At 35.2% G+C, this 22,287-nt stretch overlaps 1 protein-coding gene across 2 annotated transcripts in view; it reads right to left on the reverse strand.

The window, feature by feature from the left end:
- Positions 1-765: 765 nt before the first annotated feature.
- Positions 766-22,287, reverse strand: part of LOC136817035 (bromodomain-containing protein 8-like) — a 62,047-nt gene continuing 40,525 nt past the window's right edge. Inside the window, exons 2-8 of one of the 2 annotated variants that reach the window (XM_067073382.1) lie at positions 5,868-7,475; positions 4,942-5,170; positions 4,416-4,747; positions 3,459-3,644; positions 2,936-3,123; positions 2,327-2,618; positions 766-1,908 (exon numbers count right to left, since the gene is read on the reverse strand). In XM_067073382.1, the coding sequence (XP_066929483.1) occupies positions 1,493-1,908; positions 2,327-2,618; positions 2,936-3,123; positions 3,459-3,644; positions 4,416-4,747; positions 4,942-5,170; positions 5,868-7,380 (3,156 nt within the window). In that variant the 5' untranslated portion in view covers positions 7,381-7,475 and the 3' untranslated portion in view covers positions 766-1,492. Of the gene's footprint in view, positions 1,909-2,326; positions 2,619-2,935; positions 3,124-3,458; positions 3,645-4,415; positions 4,748-4,941; positions 5,171-5,867; positions 7,476-22,287 lie in introns of those variants that run through there. The other variant, XM_067073395.1, reaches the window with a different exon arrangement.

The raw sequence follows: 22,287 nt of genomic DNA on the forward strand, positions 1-22,287 counted from the left end.
TTAGCCGTTTTTTGGCCCAAATGTGGCCAAAATTTTCTTTTTTTGAAAGTCAGGCTCCGTCACATTCGAGGGTTTATAGTTATGCATCTTTGTGCAAAAAATCATAAAGAATCAAAGAGGCAATCTCGAGAAAAGCTAATACCTAGGTAATTGATAATGTGCTTATTTAAATAAATATCGAATTTGGCCAGTTTTTCTATAAAAACACGCCAAAAGCAACCAAAATTCCATGTCTAAACACACACATTCTTCAAAGGTAAGCCCTCATGAGCAAAAAAAACATCTATCTCATAAAAAAATTGAGTAATTTAACTAAGAACAATGATGTATGCTTATTAATAGTGATTCTTATAGATAAACATGCGTTTTTTGAGCCAAAAGATTTTTTTTGAAAAAATCTGTTTGAGGCATCTTTTACCTTTTATGATGGTACCCTACTTTCATGCACGTTTTTTTGGCCCATATTTGCCCAAAAAATTTTTTTTTCGAAAATCGGCTTCCGTCACATTCGAGGGTTTATAGTTACACATCTTCGTGCAAAAAATCAGCTAATAACGAACGGACGAACGGACAAAGGTTAATCTATAGGACCTCCACCCCACCGGGGTAGGTCCAAAAAAAATCATGTACTCACTGTTCAACAAGGTTCATACCTTAGGCATAAATAGGCATAAATTTTTTGTCACAGGTAGAAAAAGTGCAATCACTGGATATGGCTCAACGAGACAGATATTGAAAATAAATTGATCAACAAATCCAGGTGGATTGGAGCTCACATCAGTGTGAATATTTCCTTACCGCTAAAAATATAATGAACTAATTTATACAACAAAAACTACCTTAAGCATATCTACAAAATGTTGCATCGTGGTTAGTCAAATCTCTCAAATCAAAACGCCGGGATGGATAATAAAAATTATATAAAAATATTTCAAATAACTTTCTGGTCGATACAAAAAACTTTTACGATAAGATAAATTAGTACACGCTTTTTTTTGTAAGAACCAGTAAATTTAGGCTCAGGCTGGGCTGTTCTTAATTTAAGAAATTTTCAGGCTTTAAGGCTTAGTATTGTTCTTAATTTGTTCTTAGGTTTCGGTCAATTTTCAGCCTCGTATTCTTATAAAAAAGCTTGTATAGGACACACGCTATTTTGACAGCTTTCACAAAACTTTTAAAAATCCAATAGAAATCGTGCTAAATTTGTGAATAGTTTACATACAATTGGTCACTGGCTTAGTTGGCAAATAAACTAAAGCTGACTAAATGCGCGTCATTATTGAAGCACAGGACTATTATCGCTTAAAACTTACTTACTCTTCAGCGCTATGCGGAGGTCATTCTCAAAAATAAATATTAATTACGTTACAGCAAGAATATATGTTTAATAAATGATTCTTATAGAGTGATGTACATTTTTTCTTTCATTTTTCGTCAAAGTCAGATTCATTGGAAAACCGTCATAAGTTTGTCAATATCCGTTAAACGGAACTTACACTTTCCGGTCTCGAATTACAGCCCGGATCCATGCAGTAAAAAGAGATACTTTGGTGTAAACACTTGGTTTTTCTGCTTTTCCGCATTGCGGTCCACCCCAAGATACAACTCCTTGTAAAGTCCATTTCTTTTTCCGTGCATCACGGAACAAATATCCGCCACCGGAATCACCCTTGCACGTGTCTTCCGAAGTGTTTTTACCGGCACAAAACATACTTTTTGTTAGATTATAACTCTTATCGTAAGCTTTTACACACTCGTTATAATCCATCACAGGGAGACGCAGTTCTTTCAATTCTTCCGATGCACGTTGGCTCCGCGTGACTCCCCACCCGACCACCGTACCGACGTTGCCAACAGCAACCAGTTTTCGTTGTCTTCGGGATGGCAGACAAACTGGTAAAATACGATCTATGAAGATAAAGAAGAAAAAGAATTATTATAATTTCTTATTGAAAAATTACAATTATGATTTTATCTACACCCATTAAAAAAAGTTCCCCTGATATTCTTGATATGCGTAAGTCAAGATGACGTCATATTTTTCAGCGAAGCACCCAAAAAAGCCGGTTTTTGACCTCTGTGTTTCTATTTTTAGCAACAAAGAGAGGTCAAATCCCGGCTTTTTTAGGGTGTTTCCGCTAGAAAAATGACTTACGCATATCAAGAATAGAGACAGGAGTAGTGTAGAATTATTTTTCCTAAGTAAATGAAAGTTAGAAATGGGGAGGTTTTAAAAAGGACCAAAGAAAGAATTGTATAGTATAATCGTATATATAATCATGGGTAGTAAGATCATTCGTGAAAAATATGATTTTCGAACACTCACCATTCAGCTTGGCAGGTGTTGCTAGCTCGATAAGTCCAATATCATTGTCAAGTAAAGCATGGTCAAATTTTAGGTTTGGCACCACAAGTTTTGCGTACGACATTTGAACATGTTTTGAACGTTGTCTATCGATCACATTGTGTACGCCAAGGTAGACTTTAATTTCTTCAGGTTTGAATTGGCGAAGTTCTGGCGGCTTGTCGAACAAACAGTGTCCCGCGGTGACCACCCAGCGGTCGTTGATAAGGGAACCCCCACAGCTGAGCTTCCAGCCGATGTCCTTCGTTTTGACCTGGGCAATAGAAAGCAAAAAATATTTGATATTTAATTAAAAATTTATTTAAAAACGATATTTTGTACTTTTTTTAGCTCTTATCTTTTTTATAAGAACCTTCTTTTGCTTATCAGAAGAATAATTCTTTCATGTACTAGTAATGTAACTACCAGCTCTTCGTAATTCAGAACCTTTTCCTGATATTATCGAAGAATCCCTTGATCCCTTGAAGATTGAATGAGACAACCAGCTCGATACAAAAGTTAGCGAATACATTTCATAAATGAATATTTTTCTGCTTAAATCAAAAATCTGTCCTGAAAAACAAAACTCACCTCTAATAAAACTTGCCAGGGCCAACTGTGCGGGATAGTGATTTCACCACCGTGTAAGCGGGCCCTTGAGTACCAATGACTGTATGATTTGTGAACGGGCTTTCCACACGTTGGAATACAGTAAGGAATATAATTTCGATTCCATCCTTTCCCTTTGATACAAGTCGCATTGTCTGAACCATCATTACCTAAGGGAGGTAAATCAGATTAAATTTATTGACTCGAAGATTTTTTAATATCTAAAAAAATTGCATTTCCAATGAAGCATAAATCGCCGACAATAGAAGAGTAATAAATCGAACCTCTATAAATCGAACCTCTATAATTCGAACGTCCCTTAACTCGAACAAGTTTGCTCGTCCCTTCAGTTTACAATGGCATATAAACCTTACTCCATATCTCGAAATGTTCTTAACAAGAAGAGATTTGCGTTCTCCGTAAAATTTGTATTGTTTTAGGTTATGGAGACTCCAAAAATTCAAAAAAATAAATATAAGGATAAAAATAATCCATGACGATATACCTTTCAGTCTGTAGAAAGCGTCACATTTATATTTCACAAAAAGTCCATTTTCGGTGGGAATGTTTTCCACTCGTCCGTTTTCAATCTGCTCACGAGGTTGACATTCGTTTTCTTTCGTTTTAACGACTTTTCCATCGTCAACAACGACTTTCTCTCGAAGACATTGTCGTCTCTCCTTTGAACGACCTAAAAAGGAAAAAATATCCATTTTAAATTAGAATGCCATCTACAATCAAGGTCATAATATTTTGATAATTTTGGTTATTTTAACGTTTTTCAAGATTTAAAGTTCCGGCGAGAAAGTCGATTTTGGGCTATCTCTTTAATTTCATCGAATATTTCAATTCGGGAGGGGTTGGCAGACTTACAGGCTATATTCTGAGCCTTATTGGACTATTTTTGAACTTTTGAATGCTAAGATCCTAAGGTCCTATCTTAAGTCTCATGTTAAAACTCAGAGTTAAAACTCTACCCTTCCAACCTACTTTAAAGCACTTACAAATCGCTTGTGGTTCAAAAACTTCCCGGTGTATTTCCCTTTTTTCTCTAATATTATGACCTTGATTGTAGTAAGAAAAAGTAGCCTGTCAGTTTAAAGACCAATAAAAGCTGGGCATTTTCTAATCAAGTTTGCAGACTATACAATATTTTCTATTTTCTCTCTGCGTATACACATGTATAACCCTCATTTGTAAACAACTTCACTCGTAGACTGACACATCAGTCGGGCTGGAACGGTATCACGCGGGAAAGGTGAGCGTAGGAGTTAAGTAAGCATAGGAAGAAATTTTGTCAGCGGCAAGGGCTGAAAACTGTTAATTAGCAGCCTCTCACCAACTTTTGCTCGTTCTCCAACGCAGCTCCAATTCCAGCAAACGCCCGCCACCTTTATTTCCCGCCCTCTGACATAATTAATTAACAGACTAGTTTGCTAGTCAGTAGACTACTCACACTTACCTGAACACCTGTTAGAGCCAGCACCAAGGCAAACTCGTTTCCTGACTTGCTTGTTTGTAGTTGGATTGGGACATTTACTCCATTCGCTCCATTCACTCCAAACCTGCGTGTCGCACGAATGCACGTTACAAGGCTCACTTTCTGATCGCTGATCCCCGCACGTCACACTCGGGTGTGATTTTTCACCCGGACAAGGGCGGGATCTTATACGAACGCCACCGCCACATTTCTTTGAACAATCAGACCATTGACTCCAAGGAGACCAAATGGAATTGATGGAACACTGTGATCGAGGACAGTATTCTTGTTGAACTGATTCTCCTTCGCAGTGACTGGAAAATAAAAAGAACGTTTATATTCCAGGATTCTAAGATATCGTGTCATTTGTAAATAAACCTTTAGGTCTGGACTGCGACCCTAAAATGCAAAGACGGTCTAGTATCCTATTCAACCTTGAAATAGAGAATACATAAAATTTCTCAATGTCTAGTTATTCCCACTCTGTATCAAATCTTTGATGACTCACCTATTTTCAATGTTTCTTTTATCATGTCTCACACACGTCCTGATTCGTGATCTTTTACATGACATGGAATCACAAGCACTCCATTGTAACCATGGAGACCAGGCGCCATTTATGATACATTTACTTCTAACGCATTTCTTTGATTGGGTGTCTTTTCCAGGGCAAATCTTTTGGATTTCGATCGGTTGGTTGAATTCGTTTAGACACTGACGCCGTCTTGTCTGAAGCCCTGGAATAGAAGATACAGATTTATTTTGAGGCTATGGTTTAAGGCTCATATGCTTAGAAGATTCCTATTTTTACTTAAAGAATGAACCAATGTTTTCAGACCTTAAAACGGTGCTTGGGTGTGCTCATAAGTGATAAACCTATCAAGAAAAACATAAGACTATTGGACATAAATGACAAAATCTGGATTTGTTGGCTATGGTTTAAAGACCGTATCAGTTTTTGAGGTTTCAGGTGTCACAGGTAGCTTGTCAACGAAAAACTAAACGTTTACTAACTACGCCCGAGAAGATATTAACAAGGAGCGAGAGATCACAAAACAACACTGATCAAGGGAAATGAATTAAGTGGGCATTAAAACATGATAACAATTATAATAACATATCAACTTCCTCTTGAGGGAATACAATTAACATTGAAAAGGGGGCGGGATTTTCAAAACCACAAGATTTACCGTCAAAACTAAAGGAATCGAAGAAGTCAATTAATGATATGGTCTCCAATATAATTGGGGTATGTCTTTTCATGGTTAACCCGAAAACGTAAGTTCCTCTGAATAACTCGCTTGACTTTAACGTAAGATACTCTAAAAACAAGCTCGTTAGCAAAAACTTGGACACAAGAGGTCTGCTGTGCTCATTCCAAAAGGTTCTTAAGAAAAATTGAGAAGAGAAGTGGTCACGTGATTATTAGCATACCTTCACCACATGAAGCTGTGCATTTTGAGAATTCACTCCACTCGCCCCATTCCGTTTTAGGTGGACAAAGCGCGGCCAAACACACCTTCGTTTGTTTTTCGATTGTCAATCCGTCGCATAATTTTCCGTTGAATTGTGGCATTGGATTGGTGCAGGTTCGAGTACGTGTGGCCGTGCCTAGTTTACACAATTGACTGCAATCTGACCAATCAGACCATTGACTCCAACCTCCATGGACAGGTTTACCATAACATAATTCTTTCTCTACAACTTTTCCGCGACACGTGACTTTAACCGACAAATCAGAGAACGGGTTGAAGCACTTGCGCGTGCGTAAACGTTCCGCGTACACACCGGGCGGACAGTTAGACCAGGTAGACCAAGTAGTAAACAATCCTTTAACATTGCACTCCTTCGCATTGCATTTTTCTCTCTCCATCCCATCTCCTTTACAATTTCCTCCATCATCTCCGGAGGAGCTTGATGACAGACAATCTCTCTTACGCATGCGCTGGCCTCCACCACAGGGTTTATTGCAAGTACTCCATTGTTCCCATGTTCCCCATACAGAGAGTTCACAACCAAAGCTGTCTTCGTACAGCTCGACGATTGGCTTTCCCACAAGTGTGGAAGGAGAATGACACCTCATTTCCTCTTTATGGTCGAACATTTTGGGTGCTGACATCAGCACATTGTAAATCCAATGCAAGTTGCAATCACACCGTAATGGATTCCCATGTAAAGTAACCTTCTTCAATTGACTCTTATTGGCAAAGAGTTTCTTATCAAGGGTGTATATCTCGTTGTCATTCAATAAAACTTCGGTTAATTGAGACAAAGTCTTAAACGAATCCGTCTCGATTGCCTCGATTTGATTTTCTTCCAAACGAACGGATCTTAAATTCGGCGAATTCTGAAACATACGAGCTCGAATTTCTTTCAATTTATTTTTTGACAAATCCAAATATTCTAATTTCTTTAAATTAGCGATAAACTTGTTATCTTTCAAATTGTTATTTTGTAAATGTAATTTTCTTAAGTTTGGTAACACATTATATAGCTCTGAAGGTAGACCTTCCAGTTGATTATCATTCAAATAAAGCTCTTCTAAAGAAGGAAGATGTTCAAAAACTTTGATTGAAATGCTCTTCAAATTATTTTTACCCAAGTTTAAATATTTCAGTTTATTTAAGTGCAGGAAAGCATCGTCTGCTATGCGTTGTATACCATTCATCTTTAAACTCAGTCTTGTTAATTTTTGTAAATTTCGAAAATCTTTCTTTTTTAATTGGTAGAAATTATTTTGAGTCAATGATAAGATTTCAGTTTTTGGGTTAATATTTTGCGGAACGTTTCGATATCCCTGCCCATCGCAGTAAGATGTAGGGATAGCATTGTTCTGTGAAATACATATACATCCAGTCGGGCATTGAGCCTCACATAAAGTCATTTTTAAACATTGTATCAAAAATATAATAACGGTCAGTAATCCAAAAGTCGTCATTTTGTGCATGGTCTTTCAGTATTTGTTTTTAAATAATGTAATTCAATAATAAATATCTCTTCCTCCCTCTTCAAGTTGTCAAAAATTTTCGGTTTTCAAAATTCCTGAAACGATAGAAAATAATATGAAAATGTTAAGGTCTGCGTCAAAAAGGTGTGCAGTATTTTTAATTTTAGCCATAACTTTCCAACCAGTTGCCGTATAATAAAAAGTTCGGTACCGTTGGAAAGATATTTGAATGTGCTCTTATTTTCAACTAATTAGTTTTTCAAAATTTGTCCAAGAAAGTGAAGAAAAACGAAGAAGAAAATTTGCTTATCTTTTTTACTCAGACTTTATTGGCTCTATTTATCTAATAATTTCTATTTACTTTCTGACCAATTGGAAAAATTAACTCAATATAAAAAGTCCACTAAGAAATCATGTAAAGTTGTGACCAGTCATTCTTAACCCGATAATCAGAAACTGACCCATCGCATCAGAGCCCTATGTTCCCGTGATAAACAGCAAAACAAACCCATTTAAAGTAGTGTACGGTACGGTAATTACCCATTAACGAACAAAAAATGATACTAATCGAGATATTTTGGTGCGGATGTCTTTATTTTGAAAATATTTTCCCGAAATTAATGACCTGTTTTTTTTTGTGAAACACGGCCATTAAAACCAATAATTTGGTTCTGACTACCAAAAAATATATCTCACCCCTTTTAAAGGAAGCCCTAATTACTTAGAGACATCAAAATCATCTTAGCAACCTTTTCTTATCAAATCATCGACCGTATAAAATAATTGTGATTGCTTTGACCTTTTAGTTTTAATTCAAAGTATTCTAGCGAAGCCATTTTGGATTGATTTATATCCCTTTTTTTTCAAGCAATATCTTCAAAACCTTTCTTGTTTCTACTGTTCAGATGTCTGAGCTCTATTCAATATCTCAGTCACTCAACGACCAAATCAAAAGACATTAAATATACTCTTCTTTACAATATCAACGAAAATAAATAGATACCAAGAAGAAGTAATTTTACAAATATAGTAAGAGCACCAGACATAAATATTACGAGCTGACTCCATGCTGAAACTATTGTTCACTTCTGAAGAGGTTAATCAACCTGTCGTCCACAGGGAAGTTGGGTAGCCTGAGGGCGCTTTAATAATCTCAGTTGTAAAGACAGTCTAGTCATTACGTCGTAACAAAAACAAACATTTTCGTAGCTTGCACCTTTATGTTTTTTTTGCTCAAATTTAGAGTGGATTTTCAGCTGAGAGGAAGTTTTGCTATCTGTCTGGGAATCACTCTCAAATATGTTATTCTGTTATGGTCTAAAGGATTCAAAAATTACCGTCACGTCCGACATTGCATAGATTTCATACCTATCAACCCTAACGTCATAAGAGGTGTGGGTTCGAGTTAACCATCTTGAATGACGTCAATCAGTGGACCAATGCAATGACGTCAATCAGTGGACCAATGCAATGACTGCAATCACACATTTGAAATAATTACCGACTTTCATGTATCTGTGTTTTTCTGCGACAGAGACGGTAAGCTTCTAATTTCTCTACATCTTAAATGACTGAGTACGACGATAAATCAGCACTTTTACCGTCCTCGATTTTACGGGTTAGAACTGCAGGTTTTTCTAAATCGCTTCAATCAATCAAAAGTGTAAAAACGCAACTCAAACCACGGCTTGGATTTAGAATGCATTGAGCGAATATAGCTTTAGAACGCCATTTTCTCAACCAGATAAAAACATACATTTGATTGCATCAATAATCATTCAAAATGTAAGAATTCTCCTCTTAAATAAACGCACTTGGAAATCTCACGGATGAGGAAAACCCAATTAACGCAAATATATTAAAGCTAATCAAGACACCATAATAAACAACTAATCGAGTCTAAAATAGTAGTGACGTAAACATGGGGCGCATTAATGGCCCTTAATTAGTAACCATTAACTCACTCCTGGTATAATATCAATATTTTAATAGAATTAATACGTGTTTTATGAATGGAAATCAATATGCACAAGGAAATCTCTTTGAAAGTTAATACAACTTAAAGGCGGATTTTTAGGGCACATTAAATTACCGCAAAAATATGCAAATTGATTTTACAACTTCCATTTGGATGTTTCTTTCCAATAAGAGATTTCCACGAATGTTAACAACAAAGCTGAGCGAATCGATATAAGCAATCTTTATTCGAAAGATCTACTCAGACTAAAAAACAAGCGAAAATTAAGAGTATTCCACTCGTCACCCGTTAAAATAACTCTTCAAAAAGTACAAATCAATACCCACTAAGTGAATTGCTCTGGCTCACGAACTACAGACAGCTAGCTATTTGCACCAGCTGCACAGATAGCTATTTGAGGATTTCATAACCTCTCTCAGAAAAATATTTATGTAGCGTACAAAAATACATACAAGATTGGCAATGCGATTTCCATCTTATTTTCCGTTCAAGATACTCGAAAATAAATTTCCAGTTGAAATTACGAGCAAAGATAATCTGAATATAGCTCGTCCAATGAACAAGTATCAGTATCATGCAAAAAAAAACACAAACGCTTTCTATTCTTATTTTCCTACAAATCAATATATTCATAAAGAAGAATTTCTTTGGAACGAAATCGTTTTAATTGATGGCGCTCTCATTATGTTATTAGCACGCCTATTAAAATCTCAAATCCTCAGATAATTCGAATTTTGTAACTATAACAAAATAATAATGGGTGACAATCGATTACAGATTAACTGAAAGATATCTTAAAGATAAGACAATATTCTACAACTCCAAACGGAAGCATCAAAACTGCTGATTCAGCTTTTTGCAAAAACAAACGATGGAGAACGAAAGGAACGAACATCAACCTTTCCAAAGCAAGAAAAAGTGAAGCCTTAAAATATGCGACGCAATTCGGACGTTTGTGTGAAAACTCATGTAAGAAATAAGTGCTTTAAGATCCTACATTGGAGATTCGATTGTAATCATCGACTGTACTTTATTGACTACGAACAGCCAATATTGTGTCATGCGTTCGTACGTTTATATTTTACAACAGCCCTAGAATTGTAAAGAAGCAGTCTACCAGTCATAACCTTTAAGCATGTGCTATATGATAACCTTTAATCAAAAGTCTATATACCATCATCAACCAGCCAAGATAATCCAAATCAACTACGCTCACCCATAAGTCAATAAACAAACAAACAAAAGCGTTCGCTTGACCCGATAATTACAAACGCACGCACATCATATACCGGAAAAGGGAGATTTACAAACATGAATGATCCATTTAAAAAGATCCTAATTATAGAAACAAGATATGAATCGTCTAAAGATCAACTTCCATCAATCCATCCATCCCGACAAGTCAAATTCATAGATATTTGGTAGACGCCCGAGATGCTATTTTTAACCGTGCGATGATCCCAGTCCGGAAAAACAATGACATTTATCAGGTAACAAACAACTTAATGAGAAAAGTTGACATAACTGAGCACGCTTAAGGATATACAAGATAATAATCAGTATATACCGATCTTCTATATTTAGCCTTGGAACAAAAATTTAATCAGGGAAATACGTTAAGCTCCAAACTGCAAATACCAGAAATCTAAAAAGATAAAACCAATATGTCCTTGAACGAAGATCCAACAATTAAAATCTGAAACTTCGATTGATGTAACATAAAAGTTTGATTTTAGCACTGTAAGGTGTATTTATGCTCTAATGAGACAGAAGTAACAGTCTTTGTTGTCGGTCCCAGGCTTCGGCTATGATTTATAATGTTCCGATCAATGAATCCATTTGGAACTCATAATTACATACCACAAAGGTATCATTACATACCATTACCCTTTTATGATTGAATTACAACATATAAAGACCATTGTCTAGCAAATACTGTAGAAGACTGAAACATTCACGTTCAGTGCCTTTCATACCTCGCATTAGTTCGGATTCGAACCGTTTTACCGAGTTGCCATGTATCTAAAGGATAAGAGAACACTCCGTTTTGTCAGACTGTGGACACCACCCTTGAGTCAATTAGGTCTCGCACTGATATAGTTTCTACACTAAAGCCAAAATCAATGTACAGTTATTGTGAACAGAAAATGAACAATACTCAACCTAACCAGAATAGCATTCAACATACAACTTACCTACAGCCACAGAGCCACAAAGTGTAGATAAACCAGCCCCAAACGAAGCAAACGTACCGCACAGTGCCAGAAATTAATCCCAATAAATGAACTTACATGTGATTTATAGCACAAGGCTTACACAATTTGAATCAATACAAAACAGCGTAAAACATTACTTAATACTAGCGAATTATGTCAAGCCAATTATCATCTAATAAGCTCACCTCAATATAGAATGTATACCCTGTTTACTAATATAAAGCCATGTTGGGAGGCTATTGAAGTATCAATAAGCTTATATGCTTCTTTTATATCATATTCCTGTCTCACTGACTCCCTCTCACTGTTGTTCTCGTCCTGACTTGATAAAAATACTCAGGCGAGGTTTCATATAAAAAAAGGCGACATGCCGATTAACGATGTTGCGTCTTGCCGTACGACACACCTACGTGAAATTTTCGTCATCTGACACCATGGAGTTGTTGCTAAATATGATAAGTTTTACGACAAAAGTACACAGTTTCCTACAGTGTATTTCTTAATATGTTTTAGAAGGCTCCAGTCGATTTTCCAAGTCTTTTACTTTTATAACAAGCTCAGGTTAAAAATCAAAAACCACGTGCTGCTTGATGAAAGGGGATTGGGCTCCAATTCGCAACAACAATTTGTTTCAAACTTGCAATTATATACTGATATTGATATGAAATGACTTCAAGAGACGTCTGAGATTAAAAGGCCAAGTACGAGAAGTGATTGCTCCATATTTCTTACATCATAGAAAGATAAAAATATAAAGTACTTGACTTGGCGTTTGACTCAAACGATGATATCTCGTTGCGTAAAATATTAAAATTGCGTTGCGACCTTACAATTGCCCAACCTCGTTTAATTCAAATGTTAAAAAATCACATCAACCATTTCAGTAAAACCATTTTCTATAGACCCATTTCGTGGACGAACTTTTAATCCACATCCATGATATCTGGCGATCCGTCACCGTTTACACGTTTTTTTTATAAGAACATTCAAAATTTTTGAAGCCTTCGGATGTTCTTAACTTTTTGAAGTTTAGGTCTAAAAATGTTCTTAATATGTTCTTATTTTCACCATTTTTGAGCATTTTTGTCCATTTTCCTAAGATATTGGTTGTTTTAGGGTTCTAAATATTTTGGCCATCGAAGCCTTACGTTCTTATAAAGTTTGTTCTATAAGAAAAAACGTATAAGACGACATTGAATTGCCAGCAAAGTTTGTACGTCGCGATTCAAATCTAAAACTATATCTATGTGTATTCCGCCGTACATCCGCTCAAAAATGGGTCGACAAAAGTGACGCAATAAATTCGATATAATGCCATCAGATGACGTCACTAAAGCATTTCATTCTAATTAAAACCTATTAATTCATAAATGGCTCTTTATTGTTTTATTGCTTTTGATCAAGGATACCTTTTTAGCGGAGACAAAAATAGTCTGTCCGTTAGTTCATCCGTCAGCTACCTCTTGTTACTTTAATACAGTTTTTGGTTTTGAAGTCAAAAATAGGGATACAAAGGAACCAGAAATCTAAACCAAAAGGGTTTTTTTTGCCTTGTTGCTATTTTCGCCATCACAATTCAGTTCATCCAACACCAACAAGGAAAGATTTCAAGCCAGAAACATACATCTTGACTTTCCATGACTTTTCCCTATAGTTACCATTATTGCGATGCCGTTGAGAAAGACGGCATTCACTCTCCGACGACGTCCGTCAGTTTTCAATGTCGAATCTCTAAAACCTGTTCATCATAAAATACCCTTCGACAAATACTTCATACCATCCATCAGAAAACTAATGAGGGGGGTATAAATATATTACGTTAGATACATAGTTGGTGGGAAAATGATCATCGGATTATGCGATGCGTCATCTCTAGCTTACCATAGACTAGCATCCTGTCTTCAAAAGAAAACAGACACTATACCGCTGTAGGTTTACATCCGTTCCATTTTCTCTCCTACAAACTTCTCTTTTTATTTTATACAATATTCTCATGATGTATTTTTATACGCATTCTGGACGGATAGACGTCTTGCATTGCACTATTTTGGATTCTCAAGATACGATGCTCAATGAACAGAGAACTTGAAAATAGAAATTGTATCATTGATCAAACTGCTGAGTTTTATCTCATCTTTGAACTTAAAATAGGGTTCATAAAAAAATTCTAAAATTCAAAACACTTTTATAAAGAAGGAAATAGAAATGAAAAAAAATCATTAAACATTTTAGAACTTTTCCACTTGCGATTATTTTTCCAACACGAAAGATGATTTTGTATTGTTCTAACAACTCAGTTGCGTAAGTTACACTCGCTGTAACCCATGTCTTGGATGAATGCCAAAGTCTTCAGACAGAAGAGAAATTTCAAGCCGTCGACGAAAAATTGCCAACAAGACCTATCTGGTTACACATGGACGCAATTGGTCTATATAAAAAGACTTTAGAATACCATCGAAGCCATATTTAAGCCTCAAATAAACAATAGGCAATCAAAGTCTGTCTGAAGAACCACAAGAATTTCAAGTAATGTTTACACGTTGTGCTCAAATTAGAACAAGTATTCGAGAATTGACGCAATTTGTATTCTAAAAAGGTTGGTTTACATATTACCCATCACATCAAACGTCCGGTCTATTAGATCCATTCAAGGGTCACACGTGTGGCCTCAGGACTATGAAGATATTTTTGTCTCCTACCGATTTGGAAATCCTCTAAAAACAATTTCCACTTCACCACCACAAGAGGCAACTCTATTTCAAGGATTATTTGGCCATCGAAATCTCTTAGACATGTTTTCAGACATTCTTAATTGGAGCAAGGAACAAGAGTATGCAAATTTAAAACAGGAGTAGATAAATGATCTAAAGAGGATTTTTATCCATGCGGCAATGAAAATCCTTTATAATCACACACATCAAAATGTTTACTACCTGAGCTTGGAGTCCATTATAAATGTAATCGAAAATTTGATAAGTTTCTCAATTTTATTCCTTTACGCAGGCGCAAGGTCTTACAATCAGATTATATGTTCTCTAATGCAAGGTCCTCCAATCGCAATGCCACATCCATTCCAACGACCTGTAACAAGTCCTTACTTATATTACTAGATACCTTTTATACGGCGAAATCATTTTTCCGGATTTATAAATGTAAACGAAAACCACACCCGGAATAAACTATACAAACAGGATTTTGTTTTCAACCAATGGGATAACGCAAAGAGCTATAGTCGTTAAGGAAAGCGAGAAATTCAGAACGAGCAATTCCGTTTTCTATTTCACAGTCGAAATGAATCATGGGTAATCAGGAGTGGTTGCGCTCCAGTAAGGACTTCCGTTAGCTAGACGCAAAAATCTTCAAAATTTTTCAAAAACTTTTTTGATAGTAAATCGTCTTTAGCGCGCAGAGGTCCTGATTACCCATTACGCTTTGTGATTGTGAAATAGCCTATGGGAAAATGAGAGGAAGAGCTTTTTCTAAAAGTTGGTCAAGATTTTTTATGCGATATTCAGACAAACGCATTCCATTTGAATTTCTACCGTAAGAAAAGCCATAAATCAAGAGTACTTAAAACACTTTAAAAAATCCTAAGGAAAGACAAAAATATTGCTGGGGATCTGAGCATCAGAAATCAAGCTGGGAAACCAGTAAAAGTGTAGCCTGTTCGAATGATACATTGGTACAATGAAAATTTATGTTTAGAAGCAGTATTAATGCTATAAAGTATCAATACCCTGCACTCAATAATAAATCACTAGAGCTCATCGTGTCTTTGAATGAGAAGAGAAATCAGTAGTCATGTTGTGTTTATTTGTTTAACGGCAATCAAAACACAGTCTTTACAGAGTAATCGCCCTGTTGAGAAACTTCTACTTAAAACTTCATGCATTGCAGTCAGTATTATCATAACCCCTTCATTCATTTGAAGAGAAAACTTACAAAGTGTAGTCCTCTATACTTAAAATTGCAATGGTTCAGCCACGTTTCTTCACTGCTGAAGACATAGACATGGAATTACGGAATATTTTTGTCTGGAGAAAAAGTATTTAAACATTGTACCATATTAAACTACCTTTTAACTTACTGCATATTACTACAGCATTGCAAAATTTTGGAAATAAAAGAATAAAATAAAATCCAAGAAGCGCTTGCCAATGGAAGAGCTCACTTCACTTCACAGAAGAATATCCAAGAAAATGAACTCAACCGCTTCATACTCGGACCAACATAAAAATATTAGTATCACGATTCGTTTGGAAAACAATATACCAACCTTGAGATATCAGATCAAATAATTAAGATCCTAACAACAACCTATACTACAATGAAAGCCAATGCACCTAGAAAATGCCGCACCGAGAGTTTTTTTACCCAAACATCAAGAAGGAAGAAAAAGATGATTGCACTTAAAAAAATAAGGACCCTTAGAAATATCCCCTTGTCAAAAAAAAATTATACCGCCATCAATGATATAACCACCAAATAGAAAAGAAAATCTAAAATCCAAAACTCTAGTAAAATAAGTTACCGAAAAATGCACTGTCATCATGTGAGTTGAGTTAGAAAAAATTCAATAAAAACCTGGTCTGGCTAGAGAAAATTGAATACAGTATGGTCGAAATTCCAACGAAGTTATAGCGGGTCTTGACAGCAATGATTCACTTGGATTTTGAAAAGATTTGTTCATTGACTAAGATACTATAACTTTCCATATTCAGACACCAAGAGAGATAGAGCGAGTTGTGAGAGACAATAACAAGTCCCCATAAAATGTTTAATCACTCATTAACATCCTTCCTTAAAAAACTTTGTGGACCTTTTTATAGAAAATAGGATTTTCCCTAAGGTCAGCCTTGTTATGTTATGGGGCAATAACATGACGAATAAAAATATATTTGATAAAATCAGGAAATTTTGAAACATTTTTTTCAAAAATATTATGGAATGACGCTATCAATTATTTTCAAAATATCATATTAGTAATTTTCCTGTTATATAAATGAAATCTTCGATCCAAGGGTTATATTTTGAAAACCTAAGACCCTGTAACCGAATGACTAACCAGAATGAAAGTCTGAATCAAAACCCATGCAGATTTTTAAGCCTTAGACACTGAAAGACGCGTATGTACATCCAAAATTGGTCAAAAATTATAATTCAAAGACTTTTGAGCCATATTTTCGGCTTGCTTTTAAAGGGCATTTAAACAGGATTCTTTTAGAAAGGGTATAAAAGATACAAGCTTTTATGTCACATTGAAGTTTTGAATCTCAAAATTGCAATAAAACAAAATTAGAAAAAAATCAACTTTTTCAGAAGGTTAACAACGAAGAAATAACCATGAAACCGAATTTAGATTAAAGAATGAAGTGAAAGCTCCATCGTTTTTACAGATCACGGTACATTCTTCAGAACTAGTTTTCATAAAGAAAGTTTTTCTTTGTACTTTAAGTTTTGTTACTTTTCTTGGCTAATTTCTTCAACATGTGATGAAGATCGGAAAACCATTAATTAGTAAACAAGTTTCTGAATCAGCGAAGCAAAATAATCGGACTCAAATCCCACCAACATACAGTTTAACATCTTACAGTATCAATCAATAACGGTATAACACAAAAATAACAAAGAACCAACGACTTTGAACCGAAAGGGTAAAAAAAATCAAATGAAAAGAAAGAAAAAAATTGATTATTTTGAAACTGTCACAAAGTAGAGACATTTTTGTCATAACTGCCCTCCTTACAAAATTGCCTTTGTCTCCCCTTTAAATCGTAAGCAGTTAAGCCTCTTTTCGTTACACTCTTATTTTTTCAAATCAAAATTCCTTTCTTGAGTAAAGTAACGATAGTTATCAGCTGTATGACAAAGCAGTCAGCCACAACCAATCATACATCTTGAAACAGTGAAAAAAAAAATTTCAAGCTAAACTTTTAAAGTATCATATTCTCAATTGGAATCGGGATAAGAATCGAATTTTCCAAAAAAAAGAATTTTCGAAAAAAAAAAAATTTCAGATAATACCGACCCTGAAAATATACATATTTCAAATGATACAATGTGATGGTACACACCACCCAAATGTTCTAATAGAATATCTGCGATGACTCTACCACCAGCCTACTTCTTTAATGTATAAGCTAAAGATTAAGTATTGGTCTTAATAAAAAACCATATCGATGACTTGTGTATTTGTTCCCACTAATACCTCACTCGTGTCACATTATCAGAAAGAGGTATCAAAAGCATGCATCTGATTGGTCGAATACCTCAAAAGGAAAAAGTCTATTGGTCGAAATAAAACACATGGTATAAATTGGCATCGAAAGATAGATGTGATTGGTTCATTTTCTAATCACGTGACATTTGAATTCCTTTTGTATCAATTCATAACAAAAGACATCAATTTTGACGTCACTCTTTTATAGTACAGTTTTTGTTTTCGTTAAAAACGGGGAAAGTTTTCGCGCGATTCAGTTCGAGCGACGTCACTCTTTGACACGACAGGCGCACCCGGATCGTTACGAAAGAATAACGGTATTTTCGCATCCGACCGCATTATTATTCTACGCCAAAATTCACGTAAAACAAAGGAAGCACAAAGACATTTAGCGGAAAGGGTCAGTTTTTAGCGCAACGTCGAGGCAAACTACAAAAATGTATGATTTTCTATGGTTTCCTATTGAATTCAACCTCTCTCTTTCGAAAATTGAACCCCGGGTTGTAATCAGACCGACGAAAAGTACAATTTTGATTTAGAAATGAAAATGTTTATATTGGCAAACTGTTGAAACTTTCTCCCATTACGTAATGTGTAGAAGTGCATTGTGTTGTATGCCAACGTATTAGCATGGAATTCAGTTGGATAAATCAAATGATCTGCGCAAGCCTGATGATTCTCGTCATAAAATGCCAACGGGATTGCATTCTAATTTGCCTTTGAACCACAAAATCGGTACATGTTATTTTTATATAAGCAAGTGTCTGTCTCTATGTCAGGCTCGCATTATGCTTATCATTCTATTGTTCTCAAACAATAGAGCCATTGTTTAGGTACCAAAAGCTGAGCATATGCTTATAAACGTTATGCTTATAAAAGAAAAAACATGTATGGCGTTAGCTAAAATACCTTTGAAAGAAATTCACAATGGCACCGAAAAATAAATACAACCAACATCTGTAGAGATGAGTTTCAAGTTTAAATTGAGGACCAAAAGACTTACAAGGGGGGCCTCTCTTCTTAACTAATAGAAGACCAACCTATTAATTTTGGATGAAATTAACATCCTTTATTTCTCATCACAAATATCATCATACTTTATGAATGTAATGCCTACTTATTGTAGTGTCGCTGTATGTTTTGGAAAACTATACTTGAAAAATGTTAACATGAACTTTGAAAGGTCACAGATTCCTTGAAATACACAATAATGAGTCAAAAAGTAAACCCCATCGAAAACCTCGTTCGTTCAATCCGTGGGCAGGGAAAATACACAAAAACATGTCAAAATCAGATTCTCGTCTTATCTAAAAAAAGAACTTTCAAATCTACCTTAAGTTTACCTTTTAAATAACCTTCCAAGTGCTTCATAGCCCTAAATCTGAGAAGTTGAAAACACAAACGAACTTCAGACCAAAAGATGTAGTGTTTGTTGGTCATCGGTAAAAGTTAATTTGTAGTAGGTAAAAACAAAATCAAATAATAGTCAAAGTCTATATTCAGAATCAACCTTTAAAAACGTTGGAAAAATAACTCGGAAGTAGATCTCTATAAGGAAAGGGTAGGGGGCAATAGATCTGCGAATAAAACAACCCGTCTATCCGGTACGCGAAGCTAGCTTTCATATTTTCTATATTTTTGCAAAAACATAAAATAATGAGAAATCAAAACAAACAAAATAGCTGAACATCCTTTGTCTTTTAAGTATGGGGAAAATTAGGGCTAATAGATAACTCATAATTGTGTCAGCCATCTTGCAATGAATCATGTTAAAATAATCTTTTTGCTGACGGATCGGCCGGGAAAATATAAACCCTTCGACTTTTCTTTTAATCTCTCACTAGTTAAAAGACCACTACAAGACGGAGTTTCGTTTGACTTAGGCAGTAATCTACTGACGTAATGTTTACGTGAAATTGAACAACAAATGCGCAGGGAATTTAAGCTATTGGGAAAATTGATTTTTATGGTGAAGCTGAGAACAAGATTTAAAGCATGCCATTAGACTTTAAGTATGCGGAAAATTTATAACACAAAAAACACGCTTTTTTAAAGAACAATTTTATAAAAGCACGAGGCGGAAATTTCGCCCATACCTAAGAACAGAATAAGAACAATCCAAGCCTCAGATTTCAGAAATGTTAAGAAAATGTTGACTCTAAGCCGTTTTTAAGCCAATAAGAACAATTTCAAGCCTGAAGGTCATGAAAACTAAAAACAGTTGAGCCTCAAGCCAACATATACTGGTTCTTACAAAAAAGTGTATTGTACAAATTGCATTTACAAATTGCATTTGCACTGAATGAATCACCGTTTAACGGACGAATGTAAAAAAACAGCGACTCCCTTTCATCTTGAAATATCCCTCAAAATATACTGACGTCAGCATTCTTGACAGCTTGATGACGTCACAAGAAATAAGCTTTTTTAAAAGGAGTAGTCAATACTGATTTAGAAGAAGTACCATACATGATTCATTAAGAATTTCCACTTGGTCGAATGGGAAATAAATTATAACTTTCGCATCTTTTGTCAAAGCCCAAGTCCTTAACGTATACAAGATGATGTTCCGTTCGACTGACAAAAATTAATAATGACGTAACTTTTATTACATCAAAGGAATTTTAAGTAAGAGAAATTTCAATTTTTCGAAAACGATTAATCGCATGTGATAGCGATCTTAATCAACGGACTAAATCGCTCTTAAATCATGACGTTTGAAAGTTATGAAATTAAACTTAAAATTTAATCGTTTCAAAGGCGAAGCTTTAGTCAACGAAAAAGTATCTAAGTTGCCGAAAAAATGTCATATATCATGCGTCCAGAGTTTCAGCCGCATCCCTCTTGTGGGCTTAAACTTGATTATACTTCAATTGAACAGGCAAATGTCTCTCATAGAAGCTTCAAAACATAGCTTATAACTCCTTCAGAACTCCTATCAGTTCCACTGTGTCTATCGAAAAAATGTACTAGTGAAAAGATCCCTAAATTAATGACCTGAGACTTGAGGTAGATGTTCAACTAATTAGGACAGACGGGTAGACAAACAGACCGACAGATAGACAGATAGATAAACAGACGGACAAAGAAACTACCACTACATAAATGGTCATAGACCTTCGACAAAGACTAAAATTAGGTCAAAGTAGACACATGGGGAAACGAGAGTAAACGGGCAGTATTGATATGGCACCATCATTTATTTTGATCAAAATAAAAACCACAAAAAATCTTTTTTCAGCTCGTTAATTGATCAAAAATAAAAAACAATTTGAAATTTAAAATATCCTTAATTGGAAATTATAACCGCCATCGTCAGATGAATTTTGATGAAAAATAATGCAAGCATGAACATTGGAGCCTTGTCGCCATAACTGATAGGTTGTTTACCATGCTCTAACATTTTGATAATCACTAACTAGCTATATACAAATAGTCGAAGGCTCTAAGGGTAACTCTGGTTCAATTAGCTGACTCAAGGACAACATCGATTCCAAACAATTAAACTCATAATACAAAACAAAGACATTCCAGCTGAACGCTGATTCAAGCATACATTTCAAAAAGTCTTTCTGTTCACTTTAATCGTTAACCTTTAATAGAAGATATTGAATTAATCTGCACTTGGCTACAGCTAGTGGTCGCTACCATTTGATTTCCCCTCACACAAACGTAATATCAATTAATATAAAGCTACCATTGCCAGACTACAAAAGAAAACGCCTTGTGTAGAAAATCTTCGGCAAATTTGCGTTATAAGAACACAAATATCTTTAAAAGAACATTCAAGAATATATTCTTATCAAAAAACTAATCCGTTTTCAAATTAGCCAATACATTATAAATCTCCAAAGCTCTGTTCACATTGTCCTAGAGAATAACCTTTGTTCAAAGAAATTCACTCCAATGAAATCAAAGCAACAAGAAACTTCATGAATATTTAGAAGAGTCTGCTTCTAACAGAATGAAGAGCGCGGCAAAAGAGGATGGAAGCAGAGAAATCCCACACACTTTTATTTCTTCCCTTGCTCTTTCCAAAAGATATCAATGGTCAAACCAACCAAAGTTCTTTCAAAAGTGGTTACAAAAGAGTTTAACATGGTGAGTGAGGCCACCTGCGATACGGATACAATCATAGCTTGGGTAAGGAAAGAGATGCCTGTTAAAATGATGACGTCATAACAGGATGTGTTTTTTTAGCTTCATCTCGAAGTGGGACAAATTTCAGATTTTTGATGTGTGACCACTCTAACAATAGCGTGAATTCACCGTAAAATCCGTTTCCATATCTAATTTTAAACCATAGTTTTAGACCAAACCTTGGTCAATTCCACCAGTTTATGTAAAAACAGTATGAAGTAAGCCCTGAATATACTAATGTATCAACTACTAACGAACAAATCTTGATTTACAAGTGGGAATATACAACCAAACTACTTTGATAGCTTGAACGCTCCAACTTGATTTTTTTATGATAAACTATATAGATGAAC

The sequence above is a fragment of the Clytia hemisphaerica genome, unplaced genomic scaffold (genome assembly GCF_902728285.1).
Source record: "Clytia hemisphaerica strain Z4C2 unplaced genomic scaffold, Clytia hemisphaerica genome assembly, whole genome shotgun sequence".
NCBI lineage: Eukaryota > Metazoa > Cnidaria > Hydrozoa > Leptothecata > Clytiidae > Clytia > Clytia hemisphaerica.